At 41.0% G+C, this 23,883-nt stretch overlaps 2 protein-coding genes across 2 annotated transcripts; one reads left to right on the top strand and one right to left on the bottom strand.

Moving 5' to 3' along the window:
- The first annotated feature begins 4,632 nt into the window (after window positions 1-4,632).
- Window positions 4,633-18,201, top strand: mrtfbb (myocardin related transcription factor Bb). Its single transcript, XM_040046925.1, has 14 exons — window positions 4,633-4,933; window positions 8,261-8,326; window positions 10,626-10,681; window positions 10,771-10,846; window positions 11,051-11,212; window positions 11,607-11,785; window positions 12,019-12,165; window positions 13,269-13,516; window positions 13,797-13,929; window positions 14,040-14,909; window positions 15,650-15,760; window positions 15,872-16,009; window positions 16,083-16,143; window positions 16,234-18,201. Exons 1-14 carry the CDS (start codon window positions 4,834-4,836, stop codon window positions 16,662-16,664), a joined length of 2,778 nt encoding a protein of 925 aa, XP_039902859.1. The 5' UTR covers window positions 4,633-4,833; the 3' UTR covers window positions 16,665-18,201.
- LOC120743327 lies at window positions 18,197-23,051 on the bottom strand. The gene is made up of 6 exons (XM_040046935.1): window positions 22,406-23,051; window positions 19,657-19,803; window positions 19,393-19,527; window positions 19,220-19,321; window positions 18,771-18,918; window positions 18,197-18,636 (listed from the first exon to the last, which is right to left on the bottom strand). Exons 2-6 carry the CDS (start codon window positions 19,793-19,795, stop codon window positions 18,528-18,530), a joined length of 633 nt encoding a protein of 210 aa, XP_039902869.1. The 5' UTR covers window positions 19,796-19,803; window positions 22,406-23,051; the 3' UTR covers window positions 18,197-18,527.
- Between the last annotated feature and the right edge of the window lie 832 nt (window positions 23,052-23,883).

Here is a 23,883-nt window from a genome sequence, read left to right on the forward strand (position 1 = left end):
CATAACACATGCATATGGGATGGTAAACACTGGGTGTGAAGTCAGAGAGTATACAGAGTAATAAAGCAGGAATACACACAGTGTTTTCAAAAAGGAAAGATTAGATATGGCTTTCATAGCCTAAAGTAGTGAATGCTAGTCCATAGTAGTCCCCATTACTTGCACGTTAAACAAACAAGAAGTGGCTAAAGTGCAGGCTTTCAATTTTAATTCAAGGGGGTTAATAAAAGTATTGCACTGAAATCTCTTTGGGCCTCTTGTCGAGAGTTCCAGCAAACAGCTACAAAAGCTCAACTCTATCAGCTCCACATCTTTTATCTGCTTAAGCTGTCATGAGACAATGAAAGAACTGGTTATTAGTCAGCTGTCCAAATACTTTTGAGCCAGTGAAAATGGTACCCTGTGTATAAAATGACTATAATCCAAAGCAGTTAATACAAAACTTTTCTTAAACTCCTTAAAGCTTAAATTACAAAACAAATATCAAAGACCAAATACTACTAATTATACAGCTGAATGTAACTAATTACATTCAACTATAAATCTCACCAACCTGTCAGTGCATCACAGGTATAAAGTCTAACACAGCAGTTTTACAGTACTTATAATGCTAACACAGGATATCAAAAAATGTAACAGATTTGTAGAACTTCAGGTCGTTCAGGTCTGAAGCCTGAAGCAACAAATGCCACGATTCGCACAGCACATCTGGTGACAGTAAAAAAAAACAGCTGTTGTTGAGTGCCCTCACCAAATTTGATTGGCTAGTCGTATTGAAATTATATTGTTCATTCTATTACTTTGTCTTGGTCAGTTTGGTAAAAACTGTACAGTTATTTAGTAGTAGTAGTATTATATTCATAAAATAGGATGTTTAAACATGATCTGAGTAATTCATTGTTATGTCATTAGCAGATGGTTAATGGTTTGCATGCACACACCTCAAACATCTGCTCAGAGGTGGCATTAAAATACTTGAGGTGAAGCTTCATAATCAGTGTATCAAACTTCGCAACTTTTGGCCTTGTGGGTCAAAGAGCGAAGAAGAAAGATTTTGGGTACCCACGCCACTTTTGTGCCTTGCCCCCAATAGATGATTTAGACTTCTGCAATGAATAGTTGTCTTCAGCAGGCCTACAGCATAACCAATGTTAAGTAGACGACGCCAATAACAGCATTCATACTTTTCATGATGGTTTATTTGTGTTTTATGTACACCTGACAGCAATGATAGAAACAAATAAAACTCCCCACTTTTTGTTGTGGTCAGTATTATTCAAGTGCAAACAGATTTGTTCCTGATACTTTCTGCAATCTCCCTCCAGCGTATCTACAGTGTAGATTTAACACAGAAGCGTAACCCCCCCTGTCAGGTGAACAGGCTACATTTGTCCAAATATGAATAAAGTTAACGTTTATTTCTTTGCTTTTCTTGTTGCAGTGGGAGCAAAGAATAAAAATAAATGGGAAGCTAAACACTTCAACCGCAGCACACCTTCAGTGAAACAAATACCATGAAATCCTAATCTTTTAGATTCTCATACCAGGATGATGTGGAGCTGATAAAGTGTAAAAAAAAAAAAAAAAGAAAGAAATTATTTCGACATAATACATTATCGGCATTATTCTCATCTGAGACTTGTGTTATAAATTGCCCTGCAACACCAGCAACATCTACAGTGTAGCTCCTTTATCTCCTTCCTTATGTGTCTTCGATACAAGGCAGTTTTTTTATATATAGTACCAAATCACAACAAGAGTCACCTCTAGATGCTTTATATTGTAAGGTAAAGACCCTACAATAACAGAAAGAAACCCAAACATTCAGTAGCAAGGTTGTGGATTTTAATGACAATTTTAATTATTATCCTTTATTGTTGAAATATCTTGGGCATTTCTCATATAAAACAGCTATTACAAAAAAAACCCCACTGTGTTAATGAGAGAAAAATAGCATGGCGTTGTCCACCCTTGGGGAATCAGCAGCTTCTTATTACGGAGCTTCGCAGATAGACGAGGGAGGCCCAGTCAAAAACTGCAATAAAACTGTGGCTCTGTGTCGCTGAAATTACTCTTCTGCACTGTCATTACATTTTCACATGAAGACAAAGAGTCTAAAATATCACGTAGCCTTACACATAACAGATTGTAGTGTATCTGTATTTGTGTCCGTGTACGCATACTCGTGTGTGGATTGACAATATTCATGTGTTTTCTTCAACATACTCTCCCATCACTTGAACTCACAAGAATGGCATCAGAGGTCACCAACGCACGTTGCACACTGACCATTTAAGAGCAAGGCCACTCTGGAAAAACAAACTCAATTCAGCGATTTGTTTATGGAATGAAGAATGAAGTCAGATCAGAATTGCCTTTGGAAGCCAACACGTAATCACAGCTTAAGTAGCTTCTGAAATCAGAGTTTTCCTTGGGAACATAGATTTGTCAGGGAATAAAGTGGTATGGCATTTATGCTGTGCTTTTCTAGTCTTACTGACCACTGCCCACTTCGTGCATTTTACCTTTTGGACATATTCATATTCTAGGCATGTGAAGCACTTTATCTATCTTACATTTACACCTATGATCAATTTAGGAGTGGTCATTGAAGGAAAGCAGTGGAAACTGATGCAGGCCCAAAGACTAAAAGATTCAACCCCAGGATCTTCTTGCGGTGAGGCAATAGCGCTACAACAGAAGATGATTTTTCATGAGTCTCCTGGGTCTACCTAATAATGACAATATCTGTCTGTCAGTGATTACGGGTTATGTTGCACAAGTGATGCACAATGACGGCATCCAAAACACTCCAAAGAATGAGTCAGTTATCAATTTCATGTTTACTGCTCTTGCTCAATTTGTAATAACACGATCACACCTAGTAGAACTAAAACACAATATCACAGTTCCCTTTGGTACCTTGAAGTCAATAATACCGCTGGCTGTAGCGTTCCTCAGCACCAACCTGCATCATGAATCAAAGTGATTTAGTGGCTGCAACTGCAAAGTCCTTCACTCAGTTCTAAATGAATTATTAGGAAGTGAAACCATCTGGCCAATGGGAAACAGATGGATGTAATGATGTAATGAGTGCAATAATCATCGGGCTAAAATGGTCGTTAATGGTGAAATTGGTGGTGCACGAAAAAAAATACCCCAAACTGGAAATCAACACTAAAAAAGTGTAATTTTTTCATGTAAATGGAAAGCATCAACAGTCTAGACTAGAGAGATTAGACTTTTAAGTTCTTCGAGACATTTAAACTTTGAAATCAACATTCCCTTAGAAGAAAATAAGAAAAATGTCCAACAACTAAGAACTTATATTTTAGAAAAAAAGCTGTAAAATAAAGGTCTTAATGCAGCGGCCAGAGTTTCTTGTATAAAACAAAATCTTTTCATTTAGTATTCTAGGCTTTAACCAGTAAGGGTGCAAATGAAAATGTAGCAGGGAAGACTTTGAGAAGTAGACAGTAATAGCTGGATGATTTTTTTAACCTCCGTCTTTTGTGAATGGATTAAAATCTTATTTTTAAACTAATCTCACTATTTTAATGACTGTACTGAACTGGGCTCCTGCACTGGACTACCAATAACAAAGATATGGAAATTTTGAGAGCCCACAGCTAGATATTCGCTGTGGTTTAATACAGGTGTGCACGCATTCCTAAAAGCTTTTGTTTTGTTTCTATATCCAGCAGACTTTCGAAATTTGAACTTTTTGTGGACGAAATGACATGCAGGAAGATGTTTTTCCACATTCCTAAAAAGCTCCTCCTACTACTCTCCCATATTTTTTATCGTCTTGTTGTGCATCAGTGTTGAATCCCCACTGTGGGCTGTCATAACATGCTGTGCCTGCCCTCTACCAGTTCTGTTTATCATCTCTATTTTTCCCCGTCCCACGCTGTTTGACATGCATATTTCTTGATCCCACAAGTGACATTATTAATCCAGAGTGCAGTTGTCCACTCCTCCACAGCATGCATTGACCTCACAGTCAAGCGCAGCGCTGCCACAGCATCATGTCTTTGCAGCGTCGCCTTGACACAAGATCGTTTTGGCTCACATGCAATCCTTCCTGGATCCACTGAGACACACACAACTTCCCACAATTAGTCTAATCCGCTCCTATCTCATTTCCTGTTAGCGTTTTTCTAGCCGCGGAAAGGCAAAGACGACTAGCAAAGATGTTTTTGGACGTCCCCTCTTTAAATTTCTCTTATACATTCCCTTTAGTTTTGATTTTTATTGGGGGTTTACTGGGAATCTAGAAAGAAACAAACACTGTAAATATGTCATTTTGCAAAAACACCTCAAGGAATAATCACTCATTTAAAAATCAAATCATCCCACTATGTGTTCTTGTCATTGTTATTTAGTGCAACAAAGGTCCCTGCGCACACACACACACACACACACACACACACACGCTATTTCTCATAAAAATGTGCCAACTCAAAATTCATCACAGCCTGTTTTGATCAGCTTCCTACTGGTTGCCAGTAAATGTTTTGGTCCCAGGCCAAGTAAATTTCCCCAGCATAAGAAATATTGATTATTACCACGTTTAAAAGTTGTTCCCTCTGGTGTCGTGTTGCAATTTGAGTCTTCTGTGAACACAACACAGTGACCTAGCGAGGGTTAACGCAGGCACCACTGTGTTCCCTCCTTCTGACGTTGAGTGAGCGCTCACACATACTTACACACACTTTCTCCACTGAGGCCGGCAGAGAGACGGAGAGAGAGCGAGCCAGCTGTCGTCCTCTCAGCGCTGGCTCTTTCCTCCCTCTCGCTGACTCCCGTGTTCTCCACTGGCCTCATCACCACATGGGACTCCAGACCTGGCCACCAATCGAACTACAACTTTTCCCTATGGCGTGCCTTGACGTGGAGACCCCTTCCATCTGCAGGGGTAAATTCAAATCAGGTACTGCTTCTTTCTTTCTTTTTTTTCTAACCAGAAAGCTTTGTTGTAATGTAATGTTAATCCCCTGCCTTCGGAAGCGGAGGGGGGGATTGTTGTGATGTATACACACCCGTAACAGGAAATGACAGTAAAAGATCATCATCGTGACTCAAGTGGAGCATCACTTCTTTTGAATTCTGATGAATTTGTTTAAGTAGAAAGTAATTACCCATCGCTTTAAATTACCTGTGTTCAAACTGGCACTCTGTAGGATCACTATTATAAGGTATTACCTCACAGAAGCATGACTTCACTCTTGTAATGCGCATACACAATGAAGTAACTTCAACTGAAGTGCAGTAGTTGGATATGCTGCTAATCAGGATTCTGATCATTATTTGCATGTTTTTATCTTCCTGGTTTGCATTCATCACCAGGACATTCCTCTAAGCAAGTGGCCTCTGCCAGTAAAACACAAAATACCTGTCTTGTTAGTGATTTATAGGCTTTGTTTGGCAATGTGAGAAAAAAAACCTTTGCAAATACCTAAAGTTTATAGGGCATCCAACATAGCGTGTTTTGCATGCTACGTTTTAATACTGTGAGCAGAGAATCACACTCAAATGAAAACAGTGTATTATACTGGATTTATGCAAAAGAAGTATATATATAAGTTTTTCCACTAGAACTATTCTTGCTGCTTTTACAAAAATCATTATTCATTACCTGACTAAGTATATCTCTTTCTTCATAGATTCAGATCACTTTGCCAGGACAGAGTAATAATCTGACACTAATCTGACCAAATCCTAACAAAGTAAATGCTGGGGAAAGAGTATGTTTGTGTGGGATGATGCTGATACCGATATTAGGAGTTAGTCTGAGACTTTAATGTGTCTGTCTTTAAAAAAAATCACAATCTTTGCAGGTTTGGCATTTAGCCAAAATGTGTTTCCTTGAATTTTACTCCTTTGCTAAAAAAAAAAAAAAAAAATACAACAAGCTTGACAGGAAGCAGAAGTTTGTGCTTCTGCTTCACTTCACATCATATTTTCGCCTGCGTATTTATACACTTTAAAACTCAAACAACTGGCTTCCACACAGTCATTCTGCTTTTTTCACTGTCATTGGATGAAAAATTAAAAAAACTTTTGCCATTTAAAATGTGGGATAATGTTATTAAAAGGCTTTTCTTTCCCATATGAAGCGAGAAACCTGGTTGCCCTGACACCTAATCATGGCAGAAAGGAAGCAATATTTTTTTACTTTCTTATTAATATGATTCTGGCTTTTTTCACTGAGGCAAAATAATACAAAAATTAAAAATAATGTAAAATTGAGATACTGAGATAAAGTCTTGCTGATGAATTCTCTGCGTTGCTAAATGTAGGATGTACATGTGTTTTATTATCGATAAGTTTGCAGGTATTTTTTTTCCAAAGATTGAAGTCAGCCTTTAAGTTTCTAGGCTCCACACAAAGGCATGAAAGGAAAATCCAAATGACATTTGTGATAGACTAATTTTATCTCAATATTCATGATGCATGCCATCACTGGTTATTAATGCTGTTAAAGTGGGACTCTGTTTGGAGAATTCTGTATTTATAACTGCAAAATCAACATAACCCAGCATGAGTCTCTTTCTAAACTAAATTCAGCTTTGGCCACACCAGTTTTTATTTGTATTGTTTCAGAGGTCTGATGGGAGACCTCCAGGGATGATTTGCTGAGAACAACATGGGTCTGAGATTAGAGATTACATCAGTAGACAAGGATTTGAGCCGAGCCCCCTCTCTATGTTTCTCCAAAACTTCTGTTTACGCTTTGCTGGTGAGCAGGAGAGCGGAGCCAGTTTGCATCACGGAGAAGGTTAGCCAGGGTTCAGGTTGAACCAAAGATGACACCGAGTGATGAGGAGGACCCGGCATGAGTTGTAACCCCATACTACCATACCTCAAATTAAAAATTGCATTCTCTGTCAGAGCTAGGAGGCAGTTTTTGATATTATTCATATGTTGTAGTATGCACTCTTCTCTTGCTTGTGGCATTTTCTACAATCTTCCGTTATGATCCATCTCTGGCTGACCATAAACCCCTCTGGCCTGTGTTTGTAATAGGAAACACAGCAGGCAGAGCAGGCACACTGTGTTCTCTGTCCCACAGTGGATGGGCCGCTATGAGAGTGGCCTCGGCCTTCCACCCTTTGCCTCGGTTCTTGTCACTCCGCGTTCCCTTGCCCACCAGTAGAAGCCCATGAACGTCCCCTCGTCTCTGCGTACGAATGCAGAGCCCACCCCCTTAACTACCCCCAAATTTCATGGTTCCCAGGCCTTGTTCTCACAGCTGCCCAGTTTATTTTTGCTAGCGTGAGTCACAGAGGCCCGTTCAGAAGCAGCGCCTTTCCCAGGAGAGTTGAGCAGGTCTGCCTTGTATTTGTGTGTGTTTGTGTATGAGTGGGAGCTGCCCCACCCCCCACCCCCCAAAAATGCCCCTGAGTAGATCGAGCTAAAGTTAACTTCACTTTACTACGAGGGTGACAATAAAGGCCTCACGTACCTCACCACCACCACTTCATTCGTTCCCATCACCCATCGCCTTCTGTTCAGACTTTTTTTTTTTTGCCTGCACTGAATTTCGGCGTTCTACTGAAATAACATGTCCACGCTCACGTGTTTATAAATGTTTAAACAACGTCTTACTACAGTTTATATTTTTGGGGAAATAAAACCGAAGATCATCCAAGTGCTATATGCAGAGCTCGCATGCAAGACTCAACAATTTCTGTTGGAAGATAGTCATGTCTTTGATGTTCCACAGTAACATGACTGGTCACTTCTTATCCATCCAAAGCAAGATTAGTTTTTAAAAACAATTTATTAAACAGACACAAGTTACTTGGCTCTCAGTGGTGTCATGACCAGCTCAAGTTTTCCTCATTATTGTAACTGCAGGTCTGACATTAATCCCTCTTTTATCTGTTTGTGTTCTTCTCTGTAGTTACTTTATTTCCTCAGCGCATTTGCAACCCACACAGAGATATTGCCTCTCACTGGGAAGGCTGTCAGCCAATCACACTGTTTGCGTGTTGTAAAATGTGTGGTACTCCTCACAACCCCTGAGCTAAAACCATACAGGAAGAGTACAGAATGTCTGTGGTGGTGAACGGGGTTTACAGTTGAGCCTTTCGGGCAGCGTATTGATTGAGAAATAATAAGTGCCTTGTTTTATTTGAAGTCTTGCAGGTTTCGCAGTTCAAAGCCAGAAGGGATGGTTGTTAGGTGACTCAGTCAAACTGGTTCTGAATGGTAAAAGTTTAACCCTGACCTCTGTGTCTCCGCTTTCTCATAGTCCTGCAGCTCTGTCTGCAGCAGAGGAGAACTCGGGAGCAACTTGTGGACCAGGGCATCATGCCGCGTGAGTATTTTTACTACATAAGACAACAGTGAACATCACCAACAGTGTTAATAAGAAATAAAAAATGTATAGCTAGCAAAATATTCTGTTTTTATTTCTCCCAAATTAACAGGCTCCATTAGCAAATAGCTGGTGAACATAGGGGATCATGAAGCAACTCAAAATACAGAATTTATTGTGGTAGTTTTTGTGTTTTTATTTAATTTAATAAATCAAATCTAGTGGGAGCTGCAAGAGTAGAGCCAACCCTTGGGCTTGTAATCAGGATAGTTTTTCTGAGCATGCACATCTGGAAGGAGACCCAGGGGTAGGTTTTGAATGTACTGGAGAGATAATATAGCTCAGCTTACCTTAGGAAAGTGTCCTACAAAATGTTGCTGGGTAGAAGGACATCCAGTATACACTGCTTATCATGAATCCTCTGCAATGATTGGATAAGTGGAAGAAACTAGACTGAGGGATGGATGGACGGATTTAAATGGAGCCCATTAGTGTGAAATAATGAGTTTCTTTAACTACAAGTAATTTGAGCCAAACGCTCAGGCTTCAGACTGTTTTCAGGACATTTCTATTCTTGACTGTGTGTGATGTCAAAGAGATGGAATATCCCTTGACAGGCATACAAGTGTGAGTACAGAAATTCCGGCTGAACCTGCTGATCAAACCTCAAATTTACCAGGGGCAGCCAATCAGAAGAAAGTTGGTATGAATTGAGGGTGGCACTGAAGAGAGAGGAGCTAAAACGGCTTGTTTGAGACAGTGGAAGAACTGAGGAGCTGCACCAAAGCCTAATACAGGATCAATGAGGATTATTTTGACTTATAAATCATGCAAAGCCACTTTATTAGAGTCCAAGAATGGAGAATATGGATTTCAGAGTTAATATAATAGATCCTCTTTGTACATCAAACTGCTTTATTTTATAAGGGCTGTTTTATAGAATTATGTCAGAGGCTGAAATCGCTTCACTGTGCTTGAAAACCTGGTGAAAATGGTTGGAATATATAACAGATAAATGACACACTGGTGTCAAAGCTGGAGAGGCTTTCTCTGCTTTAATACCATCCACATCCACCCTTTGATCCAGCAGAGGTGGAGCTGACTCGGTCCCTGTTTTACCTCCCTCCAGCAAGCCTTTTGTTTAGGAGTACAGTCAATAAAAGATGAGCTGAAACTGTGACAGAATCCCACTGAGAGCTGGAAAGACAGAAAGGGAAAAAGATGGACATCTTCCTCTTTATCTAGTTCTGTCATGAAAAGCCCCCTGTAGTCAAGTTTTCAGGTCCTCTCTGGCTCCATGCGGCCTCATGAGTCAGCGGCTGGGCCTTCAGTGGAGGTCAGACGCCCCCCCATCCCCTCTGCGGCCTGGCCAAGCGTAGCCTGCACACAAGCCTCCCAGGCCATTCTCCATAGCAATCTGCCTCTCCTACACTTAGAGGCTTATGATAGGTATGCAGTGAGGTTTTGGTCATGAGGAATGTTTGCTTTGCTCCTCTGACACACTCCTCAGAGCACCCCCCAGGCAGAGTGTCCTTAAACCAAACAATGTTCGTCATAGCAGAGGTGACTCGCCGGTGAGCCAGACCTCGTCTGAAGCTCAACAAGTTTACTCGGTCAGATTAGAAATTAGGACGGAATAATCGTTGTTTGAGTCAGCTAAACTGACACTTCCTGTCAGACACCCGCCCACGAGCTGCTGATTATTAATGACACGCCACTGCATGCCAAAAAGGAGACAAAATAATAAACAATGACATGAAACTGGACGACCCTGCAGTGTGAAAATTGTTTTTTGGCATATTTGGGAATAAAGATGCATTTTATCTCCCTTCTTTTCTTCTTTATACCTGCTTTCACTGTATGTAACAAATGTGTATTTGTAGTTTCGATTTTTTTTACATATGTGTTGTCCATAATTTTAAACACTTTATGTCGGCATACAGTACGTTATTGGTACTTTTGAGAAAACTGCTTGATAACTTTAAAAGACTTTTTAATGAGGGCCATTATGAAAAGTATATGTTTTAGAAATACTGAGATTTCCTGTGGTATTATACTTATGCTGTTACACCATCATTTCTGTTGTTGTGGAGTACAATCTTATCACTAAGAGGCTTGCTACATAAACATACTTTGTCATGATATCAAAGGCAGACAAAGGGAAAACTATTTGGGATTAGAAAGAAAGAATGCAAAAAGACATCAGTCTTAAAATCAAAGGAACATTCGTGTGTGTGTGAAATTAGCCTGTATTAAACAAGAAAATGTATTGATTTCTTATGGATTTCTCTTCTCGTAGCCCTAAAAGCACCTGCTGCCTTCCATGAGCAGATTCGCAGCCTGGAGAGAGCCAGGGTAAGCCAGCAATGAATGCACTCTAGCCTGCAGATGATCACAATCCTGTACCCAGAGTATTTTCTTATTTTTTTTCTTTTCTTAAACAGACTGGGACCTTCCTGAAGCACAAACTCTGCAGCCGACCCGGGCGTTCTGAGCTGGTCCGCATGCACATCCTACAAGGTAATCATCCGGGGGTGTTTTCTTACTGGGCAAGAGTGTTGAGATAAGAGAGATGATTACCTTTGTGTTTAACAAAGCTATAACCACACGCATGGCTTTTGTGAGGTCTGGCTCAGTCTGCTGTGAGTCAGTATGATAAAGCAGTTTGAGAGACTGACTGATACTGGCCAGATCACAGATGAACATCCTCTTTGTGTTTATCAGAGACACATGCAGAGCCCTCCCTGCAGGCCACACAAATGAAGCTGAAGAGGGCCAGACTGACTGATGATCTCAATGAGAAGATCGCCCAGAGGCCCGGACCCATGGAGCTGGTGGAGAAGAACATCCTGCCTGTGGACCCCAGTGTTGAGGAGGTTAATAATGGTAGAGCCTCATTGTTATTATTATATCTGTTCACCACTTACAGTGAGTGCAGGGAAGGTAATTCAAACCAGCTGTGCAACACATCTGGTGGATTTTTATCTATTTTTAATGATGTATTATTTTTGTTTGGGAAGCAAAGGCCTGCTGTGAGAAAGGTCTCCCAGTTTAATTACAGCAGTAAAACTGTGATAATGCTAATACTGATAAGCTGGCCCTCACTGAAAAAGCTGTAGCTTGTTTTTTATGACATTTACGTCGAAATATCTCAGCAGGGCAGTCTCAGCTTACATCTCTAAACTATAGTCAGAGATTTTTGCTCTATTTGCATTATTTTTATTTATCCTTGAAATAAATAATAACCAGTGCTTGCTTATTTTTTGATCCTGTGCCACAGGTGGTAGCAAGGTGGATCGTGCGAAGACAGCTGACACTTCGGACGTGTACAACTTTGATGAGGACAGCAGCGATGCCTTTTCACCGCAACATCCTGCAAGCCAACACTCTCCCAGCTCTACATCGGCCTCGCCGCGGGAGTCTGAAGAGGCCACTCTTATGTTAAAAACGACCATACAGGTACAACAACACCAGTGTCAGACGACCAAAAACCTAGGTTACCTAAGTTGCTACATACAGCACATCAGCTGTGTTTTAGTAGTTTTCCATGCTCATTTTTCAAGTGTTTATCAGCCTATTTTGGGTCATATTTTCTTCCTTTTCATAGATGGCATGATAGTTAGCAGGTGTTTCAGCTTTGCTGTTCTTACTGAGGGGCTCATGTGATTTTGCTCTCTCTTTACTTTTCTTAGCACTCCCCGCCACCCAGCTCACAGTCTGCATCAGATTTAAACAACCCTATGCCCACCGGTGAGCAACAAAGCAACCTACAATCAACTCAACCTCAACCTGTCACCACTGTCGTCACCTGTGTTACACCGGGGCCAGTTCTTGTGAAGGTGACTTTTCTCTTAGTCATTTTAATGTGATCTTACAGCTAAAGTTAGATTAGTGATGCTTTTTTAAAATCCTCTGAGGTCTTAAATCATCATCATCACATGTAACCGTAACCAATAACACTATCATATAAAAACATGAGGTTTTTGGCTGTGGGAAAATAGTCTCCAAAGTCTTGGCAATCTGACCTTCAAAATAACTATCTGTATTTCCCCTAAAAAAAAACAATCTTCTTTATTTTTCTAAAAAAAAAATAATAATAAGTTTATGGTTACTTGTCATTGTTGTCGTGTAGTTTCAACCCAGCTGTTGCAGTGTTGACCTCTGGCTCTGTTTTCCTGACTTATTTTCTTCATCTGTGTGTTTGATTTATTTTGTTTGCTTCCTTTGAAAATGTGACGAGAGACACAATGTCAGAGTCTGTTATTTCTCATGCTAAAAGTTACATCAGTTTTGGCTCAGACCAAAAAAAATCAGCATTTAGCTGGAGTTGAGCGCAGGTCAAAGAGCAAGGGTTAAAGTTATTTCACCCATCCAGAGGTTTAAATCTGTGCCACAGTTTGTCTATATTTAGGGTCAAATGACAGGCCGGCCCTCCTCATCGTGGCTAAGCTGTGAATCAAAGAACGGGAGTGAAGCTATAACTTATCCATTTATCATAATGCAGTTATCCTCAGAGTATAAGCTAAACTCTCCCTCCCTTTGAACATAATAAGGGAGTGAGTTTGACAAACTGGAAAGTGAGTGCTTGTTTAACCCGGCCCGAGTTTCTGATTTCATTGCTAGAACCTGCTGCTCTTGTGCCAAGCCATTTTCATGAGTACTACATCCTGTAATTGCAGGTGGTAAAACAATAAGTGTAACATTTCCACTACCCGTTTCCTCATCCTGCTGTTCTCATCGAGTGTCAGAGCAATGTTAATGTTAAAGTTATAAAAGTACCGTATCAGTTCCAACTCTTACAGTGTTGGTACTGGCAGTGCAAACTGTCTTCCCTGATAAAGTTAACTGGACTGGCCTGAGATCAGTCATGAGGAAAGAATATCCTCCACATGGTCCTCTCTGGTCTTATGTACCCCTTTTTTGTGTGTGTTGTGCTCTGCAGCAAAGCTTGGCTAAGCCTCCTGCTGAAAAAAGCCGCAGCAAAAAGAGCAAAGAGCCCAAACCACGAGTGAAGAAGTTGAAGTACCATCAGTATATTCCCCCAGACCAGAAACAAGAGCTTAATGACGTGCCAATGGACTCTGCTTACGCCCGCCTCCTGCAGCAACAGCAGCAGTTCTTGCAGCTCCAGATCCTAAACCAGCAGAAGCAGCAACAGCAGCAGTACAATTACCAGGCCTCCAAGCTCAAGTACGGCTCCATTAAGCTTTACTTCATCGCAGTCAGGATTTTTCTTATCCTCATTACAATTACTTCAACGTTGATTTTCAAATCCTCAGTCAGACGTACGCACCTTGTTATGTAAAATGTAATAACTGTCATCACGGTTTAATCACAGCTGCTTTTTGTCTCAATTACTCTGCATTTCCTGCTCACAGCTTCCTACACAGAAGGTGCTCATTATGAAAAATGGATTAAAGAAAAAATCCCTCTCTCATCTGCACTCCCTTTTCTTGACATCTTATTACAGCAGACCAACAACTGAGGTACAAACCAGCTGTTCTAACATTGCTTTTAGTGGAAACGCTGCGTCTGCCCCTTTGCAGCTCCACCACATGAACCGCAAGCCGGATCACTTACCAGCTAATCTGGACGAGATGAAGGTGACGCACTGCAGCCTGTGCAGCCTGATTGTATCATGCATATATGATTGCTGCAGAGGTGAACGAGCTGAGTGTTGTGCAGCTGTTTTACAAGTCTTTTATCTTTGCAGGTAGCTGAGCTGAAAATGGAATTAAAACTCAGATCTTTGCCTGTTTCTGGGACCAAGACTGAGCTGATCGAGAGGCTAAAGCTGTATCAGGAGAACTCTAGCATCCAGACTGCTGCTCCCATCGATGCAGCAATTGCACAGTCAGAAACTCCTAAATTAACCCCACCAGTGTCCCCTATTGCTTCTAGAGTCTCTAATCTGGGCATAGAAGATAATAGTATGGCAGACAGTCCAACAAAACTGCTTTCAGATGCTCCAGCCCATCATGCTCCCTGCATGAGCTCCCCACAGAGTGCGCCACATGAGGAGTGTCCCATGGACACAAAATCCCACGAGCAGGACTCTGAAAAGGACAAACGGCTACATGAAAAGGAGCGTCAGATTAAGGAACTAATGAGGAAGCTGGAGCAGGAGCAGAGGCTGGTGGAGGAACTGAAGATGCAATTGGAGGTGGAGAAAAGGAGTCAACAGGGAGACTCTTCATCTCAGCTCAGTCCTCTGCTTCCTGTCCAGGTCAAAGAGGAACGCAGGAGTCCGTCAAACTGCACTGCATCCTGCAGCTCTCCTGGTCTGCCAGTACTGGTCAAACAGGAAGAGCCTGCAGATCAGAGCCACGTAGCCAGTCAAAATCAATTCATTCTCGGTCACCAGACCATCACACAGTCTGAATCCCGTCAGCCCGCACAGGCCGGAGCTCAGATCCTACTGCCCGCATCCCTTCCTGCCTCAGCAGCCACTATCCAGCTCCCCACCAAAGGCATTGCATTACACACAGGCCTTATCCAGGCTTCTGGATCGGTGCCACAGAAAACAGAGGCCTCAGCAGCAATACATCAGCAATGCAGTACTCAAACCCAGCCACTGGCAAAGGTAAGAAAAAAAGCTACGCTGCTTCTACAGACTGCCTCAGCCTGTCTCCCCATTCATCACCACTATCAGCTGTGACTTTGTGCTCACTTTAGTCTCCTTGTAGGAACTGGAAACGTATCAATGCGTATGTATGCGCGCCTGAAATCATAAATCCAGTATTGTGCTGTGTAAACACAAGATAACATCATAAATGTTCTGCCATGTTTTTCATGGCACTGCATAATATATCACGTAACTAATTTAACAGTCAGTTAAGCGCTACCATGGCTAATGCGCCTTCCTTGATGCTACGGTAATAACAGGCCTCTGCTGAGTGGTGGCATCTTTCACTCCGCACATCAAAAGAAAGCCTGTGGAAACATGGGTTACTGGAGCAGGTGCTGAGTGAGAGCTGACCATCGTGCCCTCGTCGCTCCCAGTCATTCCTCTGCTCTGAGTCCGACATGCAGGCAGAATTAGTAACAGAACCCGCTGCTTAACTCAACCGCAGCTCTCATGGTTTACCCTGCAAACAGTGCCGTCATAGGTAGATGAAACATTGTCATCCTCCGGCTGGAGAGGGGCTGAAGAAATTTAATTTAAGATGTCTTTGCGTAAAAGTGAATGATCCACAGTGGGTTTTCTTTCAGGTTTCCACAGTTCTCATGCAGCTGCACTGCTACTTTAACCAAACTCCCTGAGAGAAAGTATGTTTGATTGCACTGATGCCTCCGTGCTGACCTCTTCAATTCTCTGTGCAGACGTGGAGGATTAATACCGCAGCACAGAACTTTCTCAATACATTCCCAGTGAGTGGATGCACTGCAGGAGCTTCTTCAGGCCAGGCTCTTCCCAAAGGACCTACAAATAAGGTGGAGATTATCCTTATGTTCCTTCTGCTTATGTTTACTTTTTCTGTAAAGCATGCAAGAATTAATGTTATGTATTTTTGTATTTGATGTTGTTTATTTCCTGTTTATTAGCCTCCCTGTTCCAGCCAGTCTCCAAACAGTTTGATCTTGCAGCATCCAAAATTCACGAACCACGTGTCAAAGTGTAAAGACCCACCGCGCTATGAGGATGCGGTTAAACAGAAACACAGCATGTTAACAGCTGTTCAGGCAAGAATCTGATACATAAATATAGCATCTCACTTGTGTCATTCAGACATGTAACGGTTTCTTTTCTCTGCAGGGTCCCACTGTGGCCAGCCAGGAGATGGATGACCTGTTTGACGTGTTGCTGGAGAGTGGTGGTGAGAATACTGGGTGTGATTTGATTATTGTGATACCTTTATGAGGTTTTAAATCTCACCATGTCCTTCTCTTCTTCTTCTTTTTTTCAGAGATCTCCCCCTATATTACACAGGATCCTCCCAACCTGGATAAGCTTCTTGTGGTGACAGCTAGTGTAACCACCCTTCCCATCAACACAGCTTTATCCCGCCCTCCACCCTTAGTCCAGGTAGCAAAGCCGCCTGCGTGCGTGACCTCCGACTCCCGGCTGGAAACCCTCCTGGAGGGCGCACTGCTCCCTGACACAGAACCACAAAAACTGAAGTTGATGGAGGAGTTACATGCACCTGGGGACACCATGGAAGTGGATTTTAATGACAACATGTCCACCTCTGCTCTCAACATGGACAACATGGATTGGCTGGATCTCACTCTGTCTGTGCCAGCAGAGGAGGGTCACTCTTTGGATGTGTCGGTGCCAGTAGGCGTCTTCTCGTCTGACTTCCTGGACTCTAGTGAACTGCACTTGAACTGGGACTGAGTGCTGTCAAGACGATCGTTTTTCATTGTGAGAGAAGACTGCTTTTGTTTCCATGAGACAATAAGAGCTGTTTGGATGCTTCAGCAGCTCCGTTCTGCTTTCCAGACAGATAAATCAGCTCTGTAATAATCTCATCGTGCAACATCACTTTAGAAGTTGCTGAACTGCTTCCTTTGAGGTCTCTAAATCCTCTGGTTGTATCGGGAGACAGATAAAGTTAGAGTGGTACTGGTAGTTTGAGCTGAAAGTGGAAGTAAGCTTTTAAGATTTCCATCTCAAGACACGCCGCCGATTTGTTATCAGTCTCATTTAATGTTATTGATTCCTCTTAGTCCTCTGATCTCAGTGAATGTAGAGCTTTACAGTCAGCGTGGTGTGAGCAGAAAGAGCAGGAAAATGTCCCAAATCCTGGCCACAGTGCTAACGGCCAAACAGCGAATGTAGCTGAGGGCTGCTGTGTAGTTTACTCCACCCTGTCTTGGAATGATTATCACTATCAAAACAGATCGTAAACACACAACCGCTGCACGATCCTTGTGTGTATGTGAATTGTGAAGTATAAATCAGATGTTTAATTTGAGCTGGGAGTGTGAATATGATGAAATTAGAAAAGGGGCCACAACAAGCAGCCCAGCTGCTCTGACTAAACCAGGGCCAGTATTTATTACCAAAAAAAAAACATGTTTTCCTCTCTTGCACTTTGCAAAACAGATCAAAGAGTGAAGACAAGTCTGTTATGTATCTCACCATGCATCTGTACACACTGTCAAACATACGCGAGACAAATGCGAGCTTAAAAAAGGGGAGCGAGACAGAGAAAGAGAGAGCCAGACTCTTCACTTACAGCGATGGGCGATGGACTGATTCCTAAAGGCTGAAGATGTTTGAATAATTTATTTTCATTTTTCAGTAAATAGACATCTGCGCAGCTCACAAACACACAACACCAGAGAAAAATAACAGAAGTATGATCCAGCGCTCGTTTTTGTTTCAGCATCATTTTAAAATCAAATAACCATCAGGCGTTACAAGTCAGGTTGTAGTTCAGTGACATCTACTGGCCACATCTGATTTGAATCCTTTTGGTTTCTGTTGTTAATAGTGACACAAACCATTATATCTTGGCAGTACAGTGTGTGTGTGTAATAACTGTGTCATATTGTTAAATTATTGACCACTTAATGGCAGTTTCTAAGCCACCCAAATATGGAAATAGTTGTTATGAAAATGATGCAAATTTCTATTATTTTTTTTATTTCTTTTCCCCATCTCCTCCTTTGTGCCTCATTTGACCACCCAAGTGTCTCTCCTTAAAAAGGGGTTATGTGCTGGAATGACAAATGTTTAGTCTTTACTACACTAGCATACAAAAACCTTGCATTTGTATGATTTACACATGATGTATTTATGTTGGCTTTTTATACAAATATTAACAGTCGTTTTGTAAATACAGAGATTCTTTGGGATTTCAGTGTCTGGCTATGAGCTTCAGCACTTGCCCTTTACTGCTTGCCATTAAAAATTTACAAGGAAAGTCTGTAATTTTGAAGTTTTATTGTATTTAAAAAAGATTTGAAAATAACTAGCATGTTTAAAGTACCAAAGTATTAATGAAATATACATTTTGTTACACAGACATGCCTGAAAAATGCATTATAATATGCATATGCATAAAGGCAGAAACCACCCGTCTCGTCTGACAGGCTTCTAATAAGTAATAGCAGCTATAGTTTGAGATTACCAACATCACCGGTCGTGCACTGATGTTCAGTGCATTGTCCAGGAGACCCTTTGCAGCTGTGTTGTTATCATCACTAGGTGGATATCCAGCATCTTCTCCATCTTTCCCTATCTGCTTTCATCTCAGAGCTTTTTAATAGTTTTGATTAATGTTCGACACTTAGGACATCTGTGGTTGGTGGACTTGAACCTGTCCATGCAAAAGGGGATGAGGCAGCAACCAGCCACACCGCTGCGAAAGAAGAAACAAGAAGACACTTAAGTGACAACTAGCCTGGAAGCTGTGTAACGGTGACAATAACACTGGCTAGACAAACAGAAACAGTCCAAATCTTTCAGTGGTAAATCTGGAGGAGACTTTCATACCCTACTAAAGCTGTCATGATGCACACCAGCCATGTCACACTGCTGACAGAGGAGAACGTCTCTGTCGTGATGAACTGCCGACATTCTGGGCACTGTGTCCTGCACGGAGCTGCCGGGAGCTTGTCCAGCTCCAGAACCACTTCAGGGGCTGTGAAGGGAAGCAATGCATGATTGATGATTTATTTTATAAAAACAAAACATCCGTCTCTCTCGTTTTAAACTTGGACAAATTGTTAAATAGTTTTCCACAAAAAAGAAAGAAAAACACACATGAAGGTACAAAAATCAGTAGCATGAAGTCGTATTTGATCTGCAGCTAAGGGAAAATGCACTCAAGAAGGCCCGATCCAAGCACAAGTATCTGCATGCAGTCCTCACCACGAGTGTGGTTTTCATTCAACTTTTCATTCTTTTATGTTTTACAGGACAAATTTCCAAAAGTAGCTCACCTGGGATAGTAGGCGGAGCCACAACATAGACAATATTAGAGCCAGGAGGAGGAGAAGGAGGAGCAACCGAATCTATATTCTCTTTGTCTGTGAAACTGACCACTAACAAAGAAGAACAAATGTGGTTAGCTGCGTAAAGTGTGCTAGATTTGCTGTAGCAAACTGGGACTCACCTTTCTTGTGCTGTTTGTTTTTGGCGGCATTGAGCATGTTGTCGTAATTTTTCTGGAGCTCGGACTGTTTTTCATTCAGTTCCTTCAGTTTCTCATCGATGATCTCAATCTCCTTCTGAGTAGAGACTGCTTCCTCTGATTATAAAAACAAAACAGTAACCGTACAGAGATTATACATATAGCGCAACTTGCTTTTATTCCTCATGGAAAATATAAAAGACTGCAAACAGCCATTACTGTCACAGAAGTTGCTTGAGTGCTCACCTGTTTGTCCAAACTCAGCTCGATTCCTCAACTCTTGAAATATGCACAGAATGTTTTTCCTCTCCTTCAGTTGTCCCCTTTTGAGTGAGAGATGTTTCATCTCAGTGGCTATCTCTTTTAGTTCGCTGTCCAAATCCATGGCAACTGCTGGAAGGACAGAAGCAGAAGAGAAAGCGTGATCTTATTTAATTGCAGACATTATTTTTGCACCGGTTAAGCATATAAAATGTTACTGTGAATCAAAGATTTACAAATGTGCTTCTTTTCTAAACCCCACATTCTAAATGAGATGATTGCATAAGAGAGTGCATGCATTTATCTTTGTCTTTAAGTTGTAAGAGGCAGAAAATAGTAGAAATCCAACTCCCTGTTTATTCCTACCGCTTTCTTTTTCACATAAAGTTGTTAAAATGACAATGATTGTGTAATTTTATTTTATGGAAGTCGGATTCCATGATTATCCTAATCATTTTTCATATTGTATTTGTGGTAGTTGTTTTTACGTTTTGGTTCTTGTTGTTTTTTGAGCTATTTTCATTTTCTGTTCTGTTCAGTGTTCGTTTGTATTTGGTTTGGTTTAAAAATACAGAATAATTGTTCTCAATTATGCCAAAAACATGTTACCTACAGCATCTTTAAGATGGCTCAGAGACTTGGAAGGCTCTTCTAGCATCTTATAGCTTCTAGCATTAGGTAAACCTGATCAACTGCGAAACACAAATATCTAACCAGCCAATCGTGCGAACGCAACTCAATATGTTTAGGCATTTGTGCAAGACAAACTGCTGAAGTTCAACCTGATAGTCAGACGGGAAAGAAAGATGAACGTGACGTGCTTGTTGGTGCCAGACGGGCTAGTCTGAGTATTTTAGAATCTTTTGATCTGCTGGGATTTTTCCCAAACAAACATCCTTAGCGTTTTCAGAGAATGGTCCAAAAAAAGGAAAATATCTTACTTATGTCATCAATAGAAATGCCCCGATGATGGTAGAGATCAGAGTAGAATAGCTAGATTACTTTGAACTGACTGGAACTCAAATAGCTACTCAAAACATATCAACATATCAAACCTTTAAACAGATACCAGGTGCCACTCCCATCAGCTGGGAACAGGAAGCATGTTGTGGAGGATATTCTCTTGATGCTCTTTGTGCCCCGTAGTTTAAATGACACAGTACACTTGAATATTGTTGCTGACCTTTTATGACCCGTCTTCTGATTGTTGCTTCCATCAGGGTAACACACCATGTCACAAAACTCAAATCACCTTAAACTAATATCTTGAACATGATGAAGTTTTCTGCACTAAAATGATCTCCACAGCCACCTGTGCTTAATCCAGCACAGCACCTTTGGGATATTGTGGATCAGGAGGTTCACGTCATAACAAATCTGAAGCAGCTTTGTGATGCTATCATGTAAACATAGACCAGAATTTTGGGGAATGTTTCCAGCACCTTGTTGAATCTATACCACGAAGAATCGAGGCAGTTCTGAACCCAAAAGGGGTCCAAAAAGTGATTGCCAGTATTTAAGCTGTTGTAAATAGCTCGTTGGCCTATAATCTGTCACACATATCTCTCATGAATGATATTTAGTCATTTTGAAGCAGAAAGAACATTTCCATCACAACGTAAAGACTGCAATCAGTTTTTTGGCAAAGTGACTTTTAACAGTTCTATAAAGATATTTTAACTGGCAAAAAAGACTGGACTGATTATAATGTGACTGATTATAATGAACACAGCGTAGGTACAACAATGCAGGGTCACGAGAATACTTGCAAAACAAATCAATTTTATATAAATCCCCTCCATGAATTTACCAGTATAACTATGGATATTAGACAAAATGCACATACAAACATCAGCAATCACTTTTTGGCACAATTCCCAGGACCGAATGTTATTATAGTTAACTGACATGTAACTAAAAACTAAAACCCGATTTTAAAAATCGTAGTTAACTACAATGAAAGTCAAAACGAGACTTTTGGAATAAAGAATTTTGTGAACTTAGAAAACTACATACAATAAAATAAAACCATTAGTTTTAGTGTTTGCTAGTTTAGTTTAAATAAATAAAAACTGTGGACTATAATGTGCTGGTGATAAAGTTCATATTCTTTTAATTCATTCCAACCATATTTATTTACATATATGATTTGCTTATCTTGTTCCCCCTTCAAATATTTAGCACGAGATCAGCAAAAAACATGCAAGTTTCAGGCTTAACAAAACAGGTGCACCGTGTTTTGGCTTTAACAGAACACTCTGGAATTTACTTCCTCTTACCGAAACGTTTTTAAAACTATGTATGTATTGGACTAAATATTGTTCGTTTTTTTCTAATTCTGCAAATACCCCTTGTAACTATTTTACAAATAAACTATAGAAATAAAGTTTATTACTACTGATATGAAATGAATAAGATGCAGGACATGAGTTCATCCAGCATGTAGTCAAATATGCTGCTTTCTCTGAATCAGATAAATTGGTCACAACCATTAAAAGAAACATGGCTTCTCAGGTCTGATTGGATGCTTAGAAAACAAGCAAAAGATCTATAAAACAGAAAGAGACACGGACGCTGATGATTGCGTGTAATCGTCTGATCAATCGTATATAAAACAAGTTCAAATAAGTATCCAACTGCACTGATGCTCCGCTGTAACATTTATCTAACATCTCAACTTATAACCTCATAAAAATCTATTTCACCATTATTTAATAGAAGATATCTGCTTTACCTTCTTCTGTTCCTGCCGTATCATGTATATCCTGTAACACTGGTACTGGTTCAACAACCGCAAACTGTCCTCAGGGAATATTCAAATCATCAGGTTATGGTTATAACCTTATATGCAAGCCTAGGAAAACAGCTATGTTATCGCACAGGTATGCAAAAGTCTCTAGACCCCATCTTTTTATCTTTTGCTAAGAATATGGGGATTTACACACGTGCACAAACACAGTTTGCAATGTAAAAACTATTCTGTACAATTTTAACAAGCTTGAAAGCCAATAGTTGGTTGGCCTCTTTATTCTTCAACACATTCTGAACTCTCTTATGCAAGCTTTTCAGGAATAGTTCTCCAGGATTTTAAAGGACATTTAAAGCTCTGATCACACACTGCTTCAGTAATGTTGAGGTGTGGGCTCTAGGGAGGCCAGTCCATAGCTGACAATGTGCCAGTGTGTTTTTATTTTTAATGCACCGGCAGGAAAAGCATACCATGCTGAAAAATGAAGCCATTGCCAATCAGTTGCTTTCCTCTTGGTATTGAATGGTGGGTCAAAGTTTGGGGCGATCGTGGCTCAAGAGTTGGGAGTTCACCTTGTAATAGTAAGGTTGCCGGTTCAAGCCCCGGCTTGGACAGTCTCGGTCGTTGTGTCCTTGGGCAAGACACTTCACCCGTTGCCTACTGGTGGTGGTCAGAGGGCCCGGTGGCGCCAGTGTCTGGCAGCCTCACCTCTGTCAGTGCGCCCCAGGGTGGCTGTGGCTACAATGTAGCTTGCGTGTGTGTGGATGACTGGATGTGTAAAGCGCTTTGGGGTCCTTAGGGACTAGCAAAGCGCTATACAAGTACAGGCCATTTACCATTTATTTCTTTATTCCATCCGTTTTGACAGGATTCCCAACAACACTCAATTAAATGGAGCCCAAAATATAACCCTGCTTTATAGATGTTTGTAGAGACTCACTCTTCTACTTCTCTCTTGACCTCTTCTCTACACACTTAAGATGGTTTGAACCAAAACTTTCAAATATGCATTCATCACTCTATAAAAGCACTGTTTCCACTGACTTTAAGTAGAATTCTTGTGGAAATTTGCATACCTCAGCCTTTTCTCCTGGTCCCCCTTCCTCAAGAATGACTCCTTCGACAGCCACCCTGCTTCAGCAACCATATTATGGACCGACTGAAGGGCCAAATGTATCTCTCAGGTACTGAGTCAGGTCTTTGCTGGATTTGTATTTGCATTTTTTTTTTTCAGATTATGTTTACCTGCTGCATTTCTTCTTTTGGCCTCCACTAATGTTTTTTAAGGACATGCTGCACACCACGGTGAGATATGCAAAGGTTTTGGCTAGTAGCCCTTTGGAAATCACCTTCATTCACAAAATACTATTTATGCCTGTGAAACTTATCTGACCATTCTGCAGACTCTAAATAAGAAAGTGGAACATATCATGTGTTTTGTGACAGGTTGCCAGTAACAAAGT

The sequence above is a fragment of the Simochromis diagramma genome, unplaced genomic scaffold (assembly GCF_900408965.1).
Source record: "Simochromis diagramma unplaced genomic scaffold, fSimDia1.1 OVJJ01000321.1, whole genome shotgun sequence".
NCBI lineage: Eukaryota > Metazoa > Chordata > Actinopteri > Cichliformes > Cichlidae > Simochromis > Simochromis diagramma.